The sequence below is a fragment of the Physeter macrocephalus genome, chromosome 15, assembly GCF_002837175.3.
Source record: "Physeter macrocephalus isolate SW-GA chromosome 15, ASM283717v5, whole genome shotgun sequence".
Lineage (NCBI taxonomy): Eukaryota > Metazoa > Chordata > Mammalia > Artiodactyla > Physeteridae > Physeter > Physeter macrocephalus.
The window spans coordinates 45,464,530-45,480,196 of record NC_041228.1 but is presented as its reverse complement, the minus strand read 5'-3'; the positions used below and the strand labels follow the sequence as shown (position 1 = coordinate 45,480,196).

The 15,667-nt window shown below is 36.5% G+C and overlaps 2 protein-coding genes across 5 annotated transcripts in view; both read left to right on the top strand.

The window, feature by feature from the left end:
- The window catches only part of OTUD6B (OTU deubiquitinase 6B), a 41,434-nt gene that overhangs the window by 17,932 nt on the left and 7,835 nt on the right, over nt 1-15,667 (top strand). Inside the window, exon 9 of one of the 3 annotated variants that reach the window (XR_008619448.1) lies at nt 4,031-4,684. The exons of 1 other annotated variant lie outside the window; for it this stretch is intronic. Coding sequence is in view for 1 of the 2 variants with exons in the window: in XM_055091031.1 (XP_054947006.1) it covers nt 4,031-4,037 (7 nt within the window). In the remaining variant the exon portion in view is untranslated. Of the gene's footprint in view, nt 1-4,030; nt 4,685-15,667 lie in introns of those variants that run through there. One more of the 3 variants, XM_055091031.1, reaches the window with a different exon arrangement.
- The window catches only part of LRRC69 (leucine rich repeat containing 69), a 96,734-nt gene continuing 88,240 nt past the window's right edge, over nt 7,174-15,667 (top strand). For both annotated transcript variants that reach the window (XM_024115925.2, XM_007116173.3), the window contains exon 1: nt 7,174-7,356. In XM_024115925.2, coding sequence (XP_023971693.1) covers nt 7,174-7,356 — 183 coding nt within the window. The remainder of the gene's footprint in view (nt 7,357-15,667) is intronic.

Sequence of the window (15,667 nt, the reverse complement as noted above, 5' to 3'; positions counted from 1 at the left end):
GAACCCGTGTCCCCTGCATCGGCAGGCGGACTCTCAACCACTGCGCCACCAGGGAAGCCCAAGATCTTCACCTTTTGTTAAATCTAAAGTGTGCAAGCACTACTCTTGGGACTGATAGAAGGTGCTAATATATGCCTGTTGCACCAAGGACTTGTCTCCGTGCTGTGTATTAGGTTGAAGTAGTGATGGATAAGGAGGAGGATAGTGGAGCTAAGGTCCAGCAGGGGTTGGTATGCCCAATACCCTGTTTTCATAGATAATGGGGATGAGACTTGAAGAGGTTAAGAATGAATAACTTGCTAAACCATACGGCTAGTAAATGGCAAGGCTGACCATAGAAGGCAGACCTTTGAGAATCCAAAACCCTTTAAGTCAAAACTTCCATTTCCATATTTAAACAGAAAACCAAGAGAAATACAATACCCTTGTTTATTACAGAAGAGAGAATTTCTACAGTAGATTTCTAGTACATGAAGCATCTGCTTATGTTTGGAAACTTTTACCTTGGGACTATCTGTGCCCCAAGTCTCAGACCACATTTTAATCACAAAATAAGCTTGCCAAAACAAATAAGTGTATTGGTTTCTGCCATGACCTGTATTTATGAACTCCAGTTTTCCATGCATTTTTGTAACATTCAAAGCCTTTGTAATTTGTCATAGGGACCCCATAAGAGTAGGAATTACCCAGGTTCTCTGTATTATAGAGTATTAGTAAATGGAACAAGCCCTCTCTGTGTTAATAAAATTAGTGAATTTTTTTACTTTAAGGTCCTTGAGATTCCAGAATGCTATATAGTTTAGCATTCTTATAGCACGTTATACTTCCACAGTAGTTTACAGTCATTAGTTAGATATTTCTCATACATCTCAGTGGAATAGTTTGGTATTCTTTCTTGTTTTACTGATGACAAGACAGATATAACTTAGTTTGACTGACTTATTTAAGTTTCCATAATAAGTCAATTGCTCTGTTTGGATTAACATTCAATTTAAGGTTCCTTGTCCTGTGCTGAATTCACAGGATGATGCTGTCTCCAAACCTGGTGATTTTTCATCAGATTATCCTGCCAAATAGATTGATTTCTGGTTGCTAGGAAAGCTCTGGATGCTGACATTCCACAAAGTTAACACATACAGCAAAGAGTTTAGCAATCCTTTCAGCTGGGCATCCATAGGGAATGCATTTAAGATGCAGGTCAAAACTCAAAACGTTGCAATGGTAAACCCCATCTCCTTTTTTACTTTTCCTATGTCTTCATAAAGCTGGACCTGTGCCACAGCCTGACCCTGCCCAACTCTCATTTCCCCACTCACATCCTAAATTATGGTTCATCCCATCTAATGTACCTATGAGATCAGGTTCTAGTCACAATCTTACCCACATTATGCTTTATCATTTCCTCTCTATCCCTTTTTCTCTTTCCCCTAGAATAGTACAGATGCCTCATAATTGCTGTCCCTCCTCCAGTCTTAACTCTCATAAACTCTCCCTTCATGCTGCTGTGAACTGCCAGAAATGCAAATCTGGCTACTGTTTTCCCTACCTAAACTTTCCAGTGGCTCCCCATTCCTATGGGATGAAGTCCACATTCCTTATTGTGGCATTTAAAGGAGGTCCTTCACGACTGGTCCTACATACCTCTCCAGCATCAACTTCCATCACTCCTTTCTTTAGACTTACACACTAGAATATTCCCCATGGCCCTGTGTATTTCATGCCATGAACATTTTTTCATGCTCCTTTTATTTAAATTCTTTCCCCCATCACATTTATTTCATCAACTAGTTAGTCCTTTTAAACACATTATGTCTGGACTCAGCAGTCAACAGCAGGAAATCTTCCTTGAACCAACAAATCAGGTTCTTTGCCACTTTGTGTATTTATTTAAATTAGCATTTATTATATTGAAATGTTGGCTTCATGAAAGAAATGACCTATCTTGTTCCTTACTATGTCCCCCGTGCCACAGTGCTATAATGCTGCCTAGGCATGTAATGGGTACTTGATAAATATGTGATTATTGTAATATTTGCAACATATACATATACCAAAGCATTATGTTGTACACCTTAAACTAATACAATGTTAACTGGAAAAACTGGAGGCATCTAGTGTTAATATCACGCATCCTGTTGCTAGTCTACTGGCTCACTTCACTAGTGTGAATTAACAGTTGAGCCTGTAGCTTCTCCCACTTCTGTTGAATTTTTTCCTTAAGCATCTCAATTCTGGGGCAGGCATAGCACCAGGCATAAAAGCAACAGACCTACACAGATGGTTTAACCAGCTTCTATAATTACCTAAGGTCAAAGTCTATATGATTCCTAGTTGGTCTTTTTCTCTGATTGAACCCTGATACAGAATTTTGCTGGTATAACAAATTATCTAAACCATGTAATGGGCTTTGGGACAGGGCCTCAGGTGTAAGTAAGAAAGGCCTTGAAGAGATTGTTAGCAGGAGCCTGTTGTCAGTCCAGGAGGCTGTTGGTGAGGGTTTAAAGGAATATGAGGAAAATGTTATTGGAACCTGGAAGAAAGGTGACTTCTCTTACGTAGTAGAAGAAAGTTTAGCAGTGATACCAGCAGCATTAACATGGAAAATAAGAAGTATATCTCATCAACTGGATGATCTACCTAAGGAACTATCTGGATTCTTCCAGTTGCCTATAGTAAATGTAAAAGGCAAGCAACAGAACAAATTATTAAATATAAATGAGCCACGAATTTTGGGGTTTGAAAAACAAAACAAAACTTTCTCATTCCTAGCCTCTCCAGACAGTAAATGATGCTAAAATTAAGGAATGAATTCCAGATAGGGAACTGTCACAAAAATGAACTCCAAAGTTGAAGCCAAAGGCATGACTGTGAAACGCTTTGTTGAGACCTCAGGAAGATTTCTAAACAACAGATGAGAGAGCTTCTAAAATTCTTAAGGCTATTGTCCCACAGTAGTTTCACATGGAAACCCAAAATAGAGAAGGGCTATTGCAAAGAGATTTTTGGGTGTTGCTTTTGTCTGATGGAGTGAATTATGAACTGTTTCAAGGCAAACATACAAAGTTTTTAAAGGGATTGTATCAGTTTGGGTCAAAAGTGACAGTATAAAGTGAAAAGATGAACCCTCATACATTGCTGGTAGCAATATAAACTGATGCAGACACTTTGGGAAACAGTCTGGCAGTTCCTCAAAGGGTACCATATGACCTCTCCTATATACATACCCAAAAGAATTGTACACAAATGTTCATAGCATTATTTGTAATAGCCAAAAAGTAGAAACAATCTAAATGTAAGTCAACTGATAAGTGGATAAATATAGTATAGCCATATGATTGAATATTTTTAGTCAATAAAAAGGACGGAAGTTCTGGTACATGCTATAACATGGATGAACCTTGACAACATTATGTTGAATAAAAGACACATATTATATGATTCATCTATATAAAATGCCCAGAATAGGCAAATCTATAGAGACAGAAAGGAGAGTAGTGGTTACTAGGGCTGGGGGGATGGGAAGAATGGGGAAGTGATTGCTGAAGGATCCAGGGTTTCTTTTTGGAGTAATAAGAATATTCTAAAACTGATTGTGGTGGTGGTTGAACAACTTGGTGAATATACTTAAACCAGTGAATTATACATTTAAATGGCTGAATTGTATGATATGTGAATTATAATTCAAAGTTGTTACCAAAAAAGAAAAAAATGAAGAGAGGCCTTTGGACTCTTCTATGGACAGGAAGCAGTCTGAGGAAATTCAGCAAACATGGGCTGTGTTTTATGGAAAGAGAAAGACAATTCAAGAGCCCAGAAAGGGGAACCAAGAGCTAGTCCCAGGCAGTAGGACTGAACACTAATCAAGGAACTGACAACATATATCTAGCTGGGTTCCAGAATTGCTATGATCCAGTGGCTGCTTTGTGCAACTAATTTTCTCCTTTTTCGAGTGGAACTGTCTATTGCCTGTTTCTTGTTTCACCAGTTGTTAAATTCGGGGTATGTGGGGACAGATATCTTGTCTCTTTAGCTCATAGGTCTTCAGATCAAGATGAACTGTACTTGAACTGGATTTAAGGAACTGCCCCTGAGAAGCCACATTCACTTTGTACCTGATTTAGATGACAAGATTTTGGGATTTGATGCTCTAAATAACTGAAACTTCTGGGGAGGTGGGCTCTTGGTAGAAGGCACCTCTATTTTTTGTGTTGGAGGAATGTATGTAACTCATGGCCAGGGGATAGACTATTTTGGGTTTTAAGACATGTCTACTTACCATCAAGAGGTTGGGTCTAATTCTTCCTTTGATTATGGGCTGGCCTCAGTGACTTGTTTCTAATGAATAGAATATGGCAGAAGTGATGCTGCATGACTTCTGAAGCTAGGGCAATATAATTTCTGCTCCATTTTCTCTCTTGGGATGCTCTCCATTACAACTGAGCCACTGTGTTGTGAGGAAGCTCAGGCCACATAGGAGAGGCTACAGGTAGGTATTCTGGCTAACTGCCCTAAAGTTCCAGCCAACAATCAGCACCTACCACCAGATATGGGTGAATGAGCCTTTAATTTCTGCCCCAGACCCCAGCTGTCACCAAGAGGAACATTGACAAGCTGTCCCCATTGAGCCCTGCCTAAATTGTAATTTGTGAATAAAATAAATGTTTTAAGCCATTAAGTTTCACAGTAGTTTGTTATTCAGCAATAAGTAACTGGAACAGGTAGTGTTAATAGGATTGATTGCATATTGGAAGTAAGACAGAAGGAGGAATTAAGAATGTTTACCAGATTTTCTATGTTAAGCAAATTAATAAAAAAGCAGTATTCGATTGTGGTGGCCTCTTTACCCATTTAAAGCAGGAAGAAATCACCAGTGTTTAGATAGTGTCAGCTGGGGTACAGGCCATACAGTGTTACTTTAAAAGAGATGAGTGTCCATGAGACTTTTTTTTTTTAAAAAAAGAAAGCTTTATGATCACTTTGTTTAGATAGTAACAGCATGATTGTTCTTAGGAAACTAAAACAATATCAAAATAAAGATATTGGAAGATAGGTTTGGAAGAGATAAAAAGAGCAGTGATTAAGTAGCTGAAAAATGATTTTATCATTTTAGCAATTGGAAATCTGTTAATCAGCACCTCTTTTTTTACTGTTATGATATTGATGTTCATTATAATAGCCTGTTATAAATTTAATGATTCTTCTTTAGGACTTTGGCACTTGCTTTGCCCTCTTATTGGAAAAACTCCTGTCTCTAATAGTACCCTCGCAGTAAAGCCTTCTCATGTCATCCTAAAATTGCAAACTCCTCACTCCCACACTTCCTAGTTTTTTTTACCTGTTTTTATTATTTTTTCTAAGCAGCCAACGCCATCTAATGTACTAAGTTTACTTATTTATCTTGCTTGCTTTTCTCCCCCTTCTAGAATGTAATTTCATTGAGAGAAGGGTTTTTGTCATTTTAATTCACTCCTCTATCCCCAGTGCGTGGAACAGTGTCGCACATAGTAGTTACTCCTAAATGTTTGTTGAATGAGTGAATAAAGGGATTTGTGAATTACAAAGGAAGATGGAATTGTGTTCTGACTACTTTCAATGTGGAATACATTTTACAGTATTCATGTTTTTGAAAATCAGCAGTCTAAATGTGATATATATAGGTAGCCCAAATGCCTCCAAGCCTCATAACTGGCCCAAATGGGGTTCTAATCAAATATCATTGACTTCATCTCCTCTCCCTTACTCTTTTGTCTTTGAATCTTTCACTTGGAAATTTTCAAATATTATACACAATATAATAAGAAGAGTATAATAAACCCCTATGTACCCATTACTGAGCATCAATAATTACCAATGTTTGGTCAATCTTATTTGATCTGTTTCTTCCACCCATGTTTCTGCCCTGCTTATTAAAAAAAAAAAAAATTCAAGACATCATGGCTTTTCACTTGAAAATTCAGATGCATTTCTAAATGTTAGGTACATTTAAAAAAATGCTACCACCATGTAATTATTACACATAACAGAATTAGCAATTCCTATCATCTAATAGCCAGTCCATGATCAAATTTCCTCAATTGACTTAGAAATATTTTTATTCAAATAAGGATCCAAACAAGATTCACAGATTGCATTTGACTGTTATTTTTCTTAAGTCTCATTTCATAACAGTTTCCCCTTCTTTTTATTAGTGACATTGATTTGTTGGTTAAACATTGTGTCATTTGCCTTGCAGAATTTCACATGTTCTAGATTTGGCTGACTGCTTGTCTGAGATTAATTTAGCTTGTTTTCTAGTCCTCATATTTTCTGTAAATGGTATTTAGATATAGAAGTATGATTAAACTCAGATTCAGTTTTTAGGCAAGAATATTTTATAGGTGGCACTGTGTAATTTTTATTGTATGACATCATGAGACTTAAAAACAATATATGATTGTCTCAATTTTAATGGAGCTAAAATTGATTAGTAGGTTAAGTTATTAGCCTGATTTCTTACTTGCAAATTTCCTCATCAACCTTTCACCTAATGCTTTTAGCACCCAATTATGATCTTTACATATATCCATTATTTCATTAGATTTACCAAAATGATGATTTTTTCTAAATCTATATTTTTCTTCCTCATTTATTGGCTTCTATTTTTCTGTAAGTAAGGACTTTATTATGTTACACCAAAATGCAGTTTGTACTGGAAAAGCAGAATAAATGCTTCATTTTTTTTCCTTTATCATTTTTCAGTCTTATGAGTTGGTTCCCTAGCAAGTCCCAAGGTAGTCAATGGGTTTCTTTTATTTTTATAATACCATTATGAATTCTTAGATTTTAATTATTTTGATGTTTTGGTCCACACATCATTCTTTCTGATTCTCAAATATTCCCATTTTAGACTAGTGAGAGGCCTTAGAAGTGGCTTCTGTGTCCTTTGATGTGATCTCATTAGTCCTTGGTAACTTTTTTCTCTGGCACAAGATATTCTAGTCTCATCTTGTACATTTCCTGCCCCAAACCTGGAATCAGTTATTTTCCCTCCGTACCTTTTACACAGGAAACTATCTAATGCCTCCCACCTTCAACATGGTAGATCTCAGAATGTTTTTGTTTCCATGACACACCAATTCTGCAATTAGAGGTTCTAAAGATGTGTAATAAGGAAGCTATTTCTCTTCCAAGCCCATGGCTGAAAGGTTGTTAATAAGAGCACTGAAGGGCGGTAAAAGCACTAAAATCGTTACCTTAAATGGAAAGAACATGACAAAGATGCCTTCAATGTTAGAAAAACTGCCTGGCTTGAAGACTCTAGACCTTCAGAATAACCGAATCCCCAAAGTGTGCCCAGAGATAAGCACCTTGACCCAGGTGAGGAACAGCATTATCTTTTTCAATTGAGCATGGAAAATAAGAAGAGAGAAAAGAGTTGAGAAAACAAGAAGCCTTCAATCTCTGGAGACCTAGCTCCCTGGAGACTTAATATGGATGGTTGCTGGAAAGGGATCAGAAGGCTTTCTCCCTTAGTGAATTACATATGGTAGGGAGAGATGTTTCAACTTATCCATGTGTTCTGTGACCCACATTTGGAATCAGAGGGTTAGGTCTCTGCCACACTCATCTTTCTGGAGGCTGTCATCTGGAAAGGGGTTGGGAGCCTGGATCTACTTGTCTACCTTGGGGGCTCCATCTGGAAGTGGGTTTGAGGATCCTGGAGATGCTGTTCACTCTGGGGACTATCCTGAAGCTTTTGCATATGGAATGAAGAGATATTTCTGATGTAAGAAGGGAGTTCTTTTCAATTTCCTAGAGCAGGCTGAACATTGAAATGGGGAGTGTTGGCAGGAAATGGGAAGGAGGGAACATTCATTTCTTCTGAAGTAGTCTTTAAAAGACGGTTAGTATTTTAAATAAAGAATATCCTTAAAGAGCGACAGAATAAATCCCAGATGCTTGTGTTAAACATTTCTGCTGAACAATGTGAAACTCCAGCTGCTAAAATCTTGAGGTTGGGAGAAGGCAAGGGATATTAACTTTGCAGTTTTCTTTTTCTTCACTTCTAAACTGTCATCAGCACTGAAACAACCTATAACCAGCCAAGTCATTGTAGTTCATTATAGTTCATTACTTTTGAGTTCAGAGTTAAAAAAAAACAAAACAAACAAAACTCTATTTTCTTACCTTCACCTACCTCATTTCCTCTTAGGTTTCCAAAATTATTTGAGTTTGTAGTCTGTGGCCATATCTTTCTGAGAAATACGTTAATACTCAAAAACTCCCCCTTTAATAATAACTTACAAAAGTGCAGTTGTAGAACAGATATGGACTTTTCTTTTCCTGAATTTTATTTATTTATTTTTATACAGCAGGTTCTTATTAGTTATCTATTTTATACATATTAGTGTATATATGTCAATCCCAATCTCCCACCACCACCACCCCCCACTGCTTTCCCCCTTTGGTGTCCATAAATTTGTTCTCTACATCTGTGTCTCTATTTCTGCCTTGCAAACCAGTTCATCTGTACCATTTTTCTAGATTCCACATATATGCGTTTATATATGATACTTGTTTTTCTCTTTCTGATTTACTTCACTCTGTATGACAATCTCTACATCCATCCATGTCTCTACAAATGACCCAATTTCATTCCTTTTTATGGCTGAGTAATATTCCATTGTATATATGTACCACATCTTTATCCATTCATCTGTTGATGGGCATTTAGTTTGCTTCCATGACCTGGCTATTGTAAATAGTGCTGCAATGAACATTGGGGTGCATGTGTCTTTTTGAATTATGTTTTTCTCAGGGTATATGCTCAGGAGTGGGATTGCTGGGTCATATGGTAGTTCTATTTTTAGTTTTTAAAGGAACTTCCATACTGTTCTACACAGTGGCTGTATTGGTTTACATTCCCACTAACAGTACAAGAGGGTTCCCTTTTCTCCACACCCTCTCCAGCAATTATTGTTTCTAGATTTTTTTGGTGATGGCCATTCTGACTTGTGTGAGGTGATACCTCATAGTAGTTTTGATTTGCATTTCTCTAAATATTAGTGATGTTGAGCAGCTTTTCATGTGCCTCTTTGCCATCTATATGTCTTCTTTGGAGAAATGTCTATTTAGGTCTTCTGCCCATTTTTTGATTGGGTTGTTTGTTTTTTTAATATTGAGCAGCATGAGCTGTTTATATATTTTGGAGATTAATCCTTTGTCTGTTGATTCATTTGCAAATATTTTCTCCCATTCTGAAGGTTGTATTTTCATCTTATTTATGGTTTTCTTTGCTGTGCAAAAGCTTTTAAGTTTTATTAGGTCCCATTTGTTTATTTTTGTTTTTATTTCCGTCACCCTAGGAGGTGGGTCAAAAAAGATCTTGCATGATTTATGTCAAAGACTGTTCTTCCTATGTTTTCCTCTAAGAGTTTTATAGTGTCCGGTCTTACATTTAGGTCTTTAATTCATTTTGAGTTTATTTTTGTGTACGGTGTTAGGGAGTGTTCTAATTTCATTTTTTCACATGTAGCTCTCCAGTTTTCCCAGCACCACTTATTGAAGAGACTGTCCTTTCTCCATTGTATATGCTTGCCTGCTTTGTCATAGATTAGTTGACGATAGGTGCATGGGTTTATCTCTGGGCGTTCTATCCTGTTCCATTGATCTATATTTCTGTCTTTGTACTGGTACCATATTGTCTTGATTACTGTAGCTTTGCAGTATGGTCTGAAGTCAGGGAGCCTGATTCCTCCAGCTCTGTTTTGTTCCCTCAAGATTGCTTTGGCTATTTGGAGTCTTTTGTGTCTCCATACAAATTTTAAGATATTTTGTTCTAGTTCTGTAAAAAATGCCATTGGTAATTTGATAGGGATTGCACTGAAACTGTAGATTGCTTTGGGTAGAATAGTCATTTTCACAATATTGATTCTTCCAATCTAAGAACATGATATATCTCTCCATCTGTTTGTGTCATCTTTGATTTCTTTCATCAGTGTCTTATAGTTTTCTGAGTACAGGTCTTTTACCTCCTTAGGTAGGTTTATTCCTAGGTATTTTATTCTTTTTGCTGCAGTGGTGAATGGGATTGTTTCCTTAATTTCTCTTTCTGGTCTTTCTTTGTTAGTGTATAGGAATGCAGGAGATTTCTGTGCATTAATTTTGTATCCTGAAACTTTACCACATTCATTGATTAGCTCTAGTAGTTTTCTGATGGCATCTTTAGGATTCTCTATGTATAGTATCATGTCATCTGCAAACAGTGACAGTTTTACTTCTTCTTTTCCAATTTGTTTTCCTTTTATTTCTTTTTCTTCTCTGATTGCCATGGCTAGGACTTCCAAAACTATGTTGAATAATAGTGGTGAGAGTGGACATCCTTGGGATTTGGACTTTTCTAATGAGACAGAGGAGTTTCTTTGCAGAGGAATTTAAAATTTGACTGAACCAAGAGCCAATTCTCCACCTCTGCTTGAATTTTTTTCCATTAAAGTAACAGTGCATTGTTTTAAGAAAATCAAATAATATAAAAGGTTTATAATAAAAAGTAACTCTCTTCTGTTCCACTCTCCCTCACCCACAATTTTGACCTCTCTTTATAACCACTTTTAATTCTTTTGTTTTCTTGATTTGTCCATTTTAGATATCACGCTTCTTCATCTTCCAAATATATTTATATTAATATGTTTAGTTTCTCCATAGTTATCTTTTAAATTTAATATTATTACACCTTTGTTTCTTTTCGTGTTAATTTTTATTGGAGTATAGTTGATTTACAATGTTGTGTTATTTTCTGCTGACAGCAAAGTTAATCAGTTATACATATACATATGTCCACTCTTTTTTAGATTCTTTTCCCATCTAGGTAATTACAGAGTATCAAGTAGAGTTCCCTGTGCTATTCTGTAGGTTTTTATTAGTTATCTGTTTTACATATCGTAGTGTGTATGTGTCAATCCCAATCTCCCAACCTTTGTTTCTTTTTTCATCAACTACAATCTCTTTTTATTCCCCACTTGGTAAGATGGCAATGTTGGCATCTGTAATCCACTTTCAGCTCTCCTTCCCTCTTCCTGTTCACAAATTATAAACTTCTTACTTTTATGAGATGTATAGTATTTATAATCTATTCAGTTATCACCATGATTAAATCTTTGTCTCATGGAGAATTCTAAAATTCTAAAACGTATACTGTTAGTAAGTAAATATCATTTATATGGAACCAATTAATGTACTATGATTATATTTTCTTCCTCATATAACATTTTTGTTCCCTTGGAGTTTCTAATTGTCTTTCACTTATTCTTGTGCCTTTTACCTTTATCAAGGCCTCATTTTATTTTAAACATAATCATGTTACATACCCTATCAAACGTGCTTTTTCCTTGAGTAACTTCCTTCCAGGAACCTCTATCCTCCTGCCCCAATTTAAGCTGATTACTATCTAGGTTTGCTGGATACTGTCAGCCTGGATATCCCTTTCCGGCTCCTGAATTGGACCCACTGTTTCCTGGAACCATGTTTTTCCGTGTTTTTTGGTTTACTCACTTACTTTGTAGAAATAACTCTCCAGATAGCACCCTAATCTAGGTATGTGGTAATTAAATTTTTTGAACTCTTGCATATCTGAAAACATGTGTATCCTTCTCTCCTGTTTAATAGTTGTTTAGTAAAAAAATTACAGATTGTAAAATATACTCCCTCAGGAAAAAAAGCTGAAGAGTCGGATCATTATTACTTTGTTTTCTTGTGGCTCCCCCATTACTCTCCTCCTCATCCTTTGACTATTTAGGAGAGACCCTAAATTTTGACTTCTCAATTCAATTTCCTTAAACAGGGTGTTGGCTCAGCTCAGCCCTTACTTTGAAAGAAGAAGTCACATTTTACTTTTAAAGAAGAATTCAACTGATTAGAAAGTAGGTTTCTTGTGGTCTATCTTTAAAGTGCTTTACAAGTCAGACTCAGGCTAATGGCATTATTGTTTCACTGCTATGAACTAGCAATTTTTTTCATGTAGAGTTTTCAATGTTGTGGAGTTTTGAAAAAACATCTATTTTCCCTTTATAATGGGAATTCTAGAAGCAGCTTGAATAAAATGTGCTAGAAACCCTCAAAAGATGGATAGAGATTATTTACACAGTTCAGAAATACTGCTCATTCTCCCAGCTGCTAATAGAAAGGGAAGACAAAACGTTCAGAAAAGAGAGAGCTTAGAGAGCTGCAAAGAGCCCTGGAAGAGTGTCTGCAAGTCCTGATACTTCAACCTGTTCAGCCACTCACCAACTAAACATAAGATATTTAATCTCACTGGGCCTCAATTTCTGCCTTCATTTGTTCAAAGCCACACTTAAGTATTGAGCACCATCTGTGTCTCAGGTAATTTGGCAATTAAAAACAAAAAACCAGATGAAAATACCTGCCTTCATGGAGCTATGTTCTAGTCAGAAGAGATGCAAGAAAGAAACATGCAAAACAAGTGGGATGTGAGGTAGTATTAGTGCTAAGGAGAACAATATAGCAGATAAAGCAGGCAGGGTGCATTGTGGCATTCAGCTGAAATGCTGCCAAATGTCCTTGTGGTCTTCATGTCTTGGTGATACTTATGTCATAGTTCAAAGATGATCATGATTCTTACTCTAACAATTTTCTATAAAATCCCCGAATGTGTTTTTTAAAAGTTAGTTTGAATTCTTTCTTATGGTGCTACAGGTCGTGCTTTTAATAATGATTGAAACTCCCCCTATTTTTTTTTTTCTTTTGTGTCTATACTGTGCTTGACTTTTGGGTTAGTCTTTCTTTTATCATTATAGGAAGTCCAGTTTGCCCCAGTATACTGATTTTTTGGGTTATATTTGCCACAGAATGCACAGCATTAAAATAGTCTTGATATTTAACTTCCTAAAACAAAAGTAATACTTAGAAAATTTTTGCACTCACAAAATGGTATCAAATAGAATAACAGCATCCACCATATACTGAGAGCCAGGCACAATGCTAGGAACTCTTTGTTCATTTTCAAGGAAGTTATAATTATCACTCTCATATGGTTAATAAAATTTATGATTCAGAAAGGTTAAGTCATTTGCCAAGGTCAACCAGTGAATACATGTATAAAATGAGGTCTCTTTTGAGGTTGTTTTCAGCTGTATTGTCTTATTATTCTATACACTTAGTGTGAAATTCACCAGGGTGTGTTGTTCAATTTATAGTTCCTAAAAACAAAAATTGGATTGCCTAAAGGTAGCATGTTTGAACAATACATGAATCGTTCCCACTCTCCATTTGTTTACATATCCATTCTTTTGACAAATATTTACCATTCATCTTCTTGTGTCTATGGTGGTCCTGAGGATACAGATGTGAAAAAAAAATAAGGTCTTTGTCTTCATTTGGGAATTAAATTAAATGTTAATGTATGTAAGCTCAATGCCTGACATTGAAACTTTGAAATAAATTAGAGTTGCTATTGTGGTCTAACTAGCAAAAATGATAAAATGAAAGGAGATTCTTTAGAGAATACAGATTCTATTCTTTTTTTCTTTGCTAATTTGACTAATGAAACTGGAAATTTTCAATCACTTCTAATGACATGAAAAAAATGGATTAATGTCCTATAATTTATGGTGAATGCATTTGGCCTAGGACTAATGAAGTGCTGGTATATCAACAATTTTCAAAGATGCACTTTATTATAACTCTTGAGGGTGGAGACCTTGTCTTGTCCCTAGTGCCTGGCACTTAGTAAACCATCGAATGTCAGTTTGAGTGAAATGGGATGTAAGCCATTTTCAAAGTCCAACTTAATCAAACACAGAGCTATCATGATAGGTTTAAAATCTCCAAAGAAACAAATAGCCATTATCTCTAATTGTGTACAGCATTGTTGACATGCATCATAAAGTCCAATGGTAGTACAGCAATGTTCACCTTAAGTGGTTCACACGTGTAGCCGCCCAGGACAAAGATGTGGTCTGCTATAGCTTTTTATTTGACCATAAACAATTGACAGTAAATAAAGGCAACTCTAAGCAGAGTTGGGCAGTTTGTAAATTGTTATTGCGTCCCTAGTCTCTCCTTTTCATACTTTTACTGTCCTTTTGGATGACGCCCTAACCCAATCACCCCCCTCCCTTCATCCTTCCCTCTCTCCCTTCCTGCCTTCCTTCATTCCTATGTTTAACAAATAGTTATTGAGTGCTAGTAGTAGACTAGCACTCTGCTAGATGCTGATAATACAAAAAGAAATGAAAACATCATGTGTCCCTACTCTTAGGTTTAGTGGGGAAATGTAATCAAATATACAAATACATGTAAAATTATAATTGTGAAAAGTGTCATGAAGAGGAATTATATTGTGTTATGAGGAGTTGTAGTCAGAGAAATCAGGGAAGGTAGACCTGAGAAGTGCAACTGAGGTAAGATCTGAAGGATGGGAGTTATGCAGAGGAACACAAGAGGAAAAGCATATGCAACAACTTACCCTAACTCTCCCTCCTTGGGCATTCTGGGTCTCACGAAGTCTGGCAGAACAGAAAGGATCTGACATCATTTGTACTGTTTGTCAGCATCAAGCCTGTCCTTTCTCCTGTCCCATCCACTGGAAATGAGCTCTTCCTCCATCAAGTGGGTAATGCCTCCTGTTTCCTAAGCCTGGCTTTGCTATAAAAACAGGGCTTTCTTACACTTGTTTATTGTATCCTGTCCTGTCCTGGCACACAGGCACCTAGTGAATTCCTTCTCTCTACACTACTTTCATTCCTCCTTTGCCTCTGCTTGTATGCCCAAGCCTGCATTAAGCCTCTTGAACCCCTACTGGAACTTCTGCTTCTTCCTGCTTCTTCCTCTAGCTCTCAGATGTCTAGAAGAGCCCCAACCCTCTTCTTTCACTTGCCAACTGAGCACATAATCTCTCTGTGCCTCCCTTGACTTATCTCATATATAGTGTCTTAACCATGTTGGTTACTCAGAAAATTTTAGCCTCTACCCCGACTCAAACATCCAAATGCTTAGTTTTTCCAAACACTTGAAAGTTTTACATTTTACTTGAATGAGTTTTGTGTTGCAATTCCCCTTTTCCAAGATTTGGAACTCTTATCCTGCTTCTTTAGTCTTTCCTTTAGAAGCTTCTGACAGGATGTTAAAAGGTAATGCCTTGTTAATGCTTCTGCTGTGAATGCCAGAGATTCCTTCTAATACTGTTGAGTAGGAAGTGCCAATTTCATGACACTGGGATTAATTCTGGGCTCTAAGGAAGAGGTCTTAGAGGTCACAGGGATTCTCTAGAGATTAGATGGACCTTGAAACTATTTCCAATGAAACTATAATTGTTTTGAGAAATCTGACTTGATGTATTGGGCTGGCCAAACAGCTCTTTCATTTTTTTTTCTGTAAGGTGACTCTAGTAGCACTTAGTTGTCTTTAACTTCATTCAAAACAACTTTGTTAGGCTGTATTGTGACAGCTGTAATATCAGCGTGCATTAAAAAAAAAAAAACTTATCAAAATTGTTGAATTTTTACCCTCAGAATGGGAGAAAATATTTGCAAATGAATCAATGGACAAAGGATTAATCTCCAAAATATATAAACAGCTCATGCAGCTCAATATTAAAAAAACAACCCAATCAAAAAATGGGCAGAAGACCTAGATAGACATTTCTCCAAAGAAGACATACAGATGTCCAAGA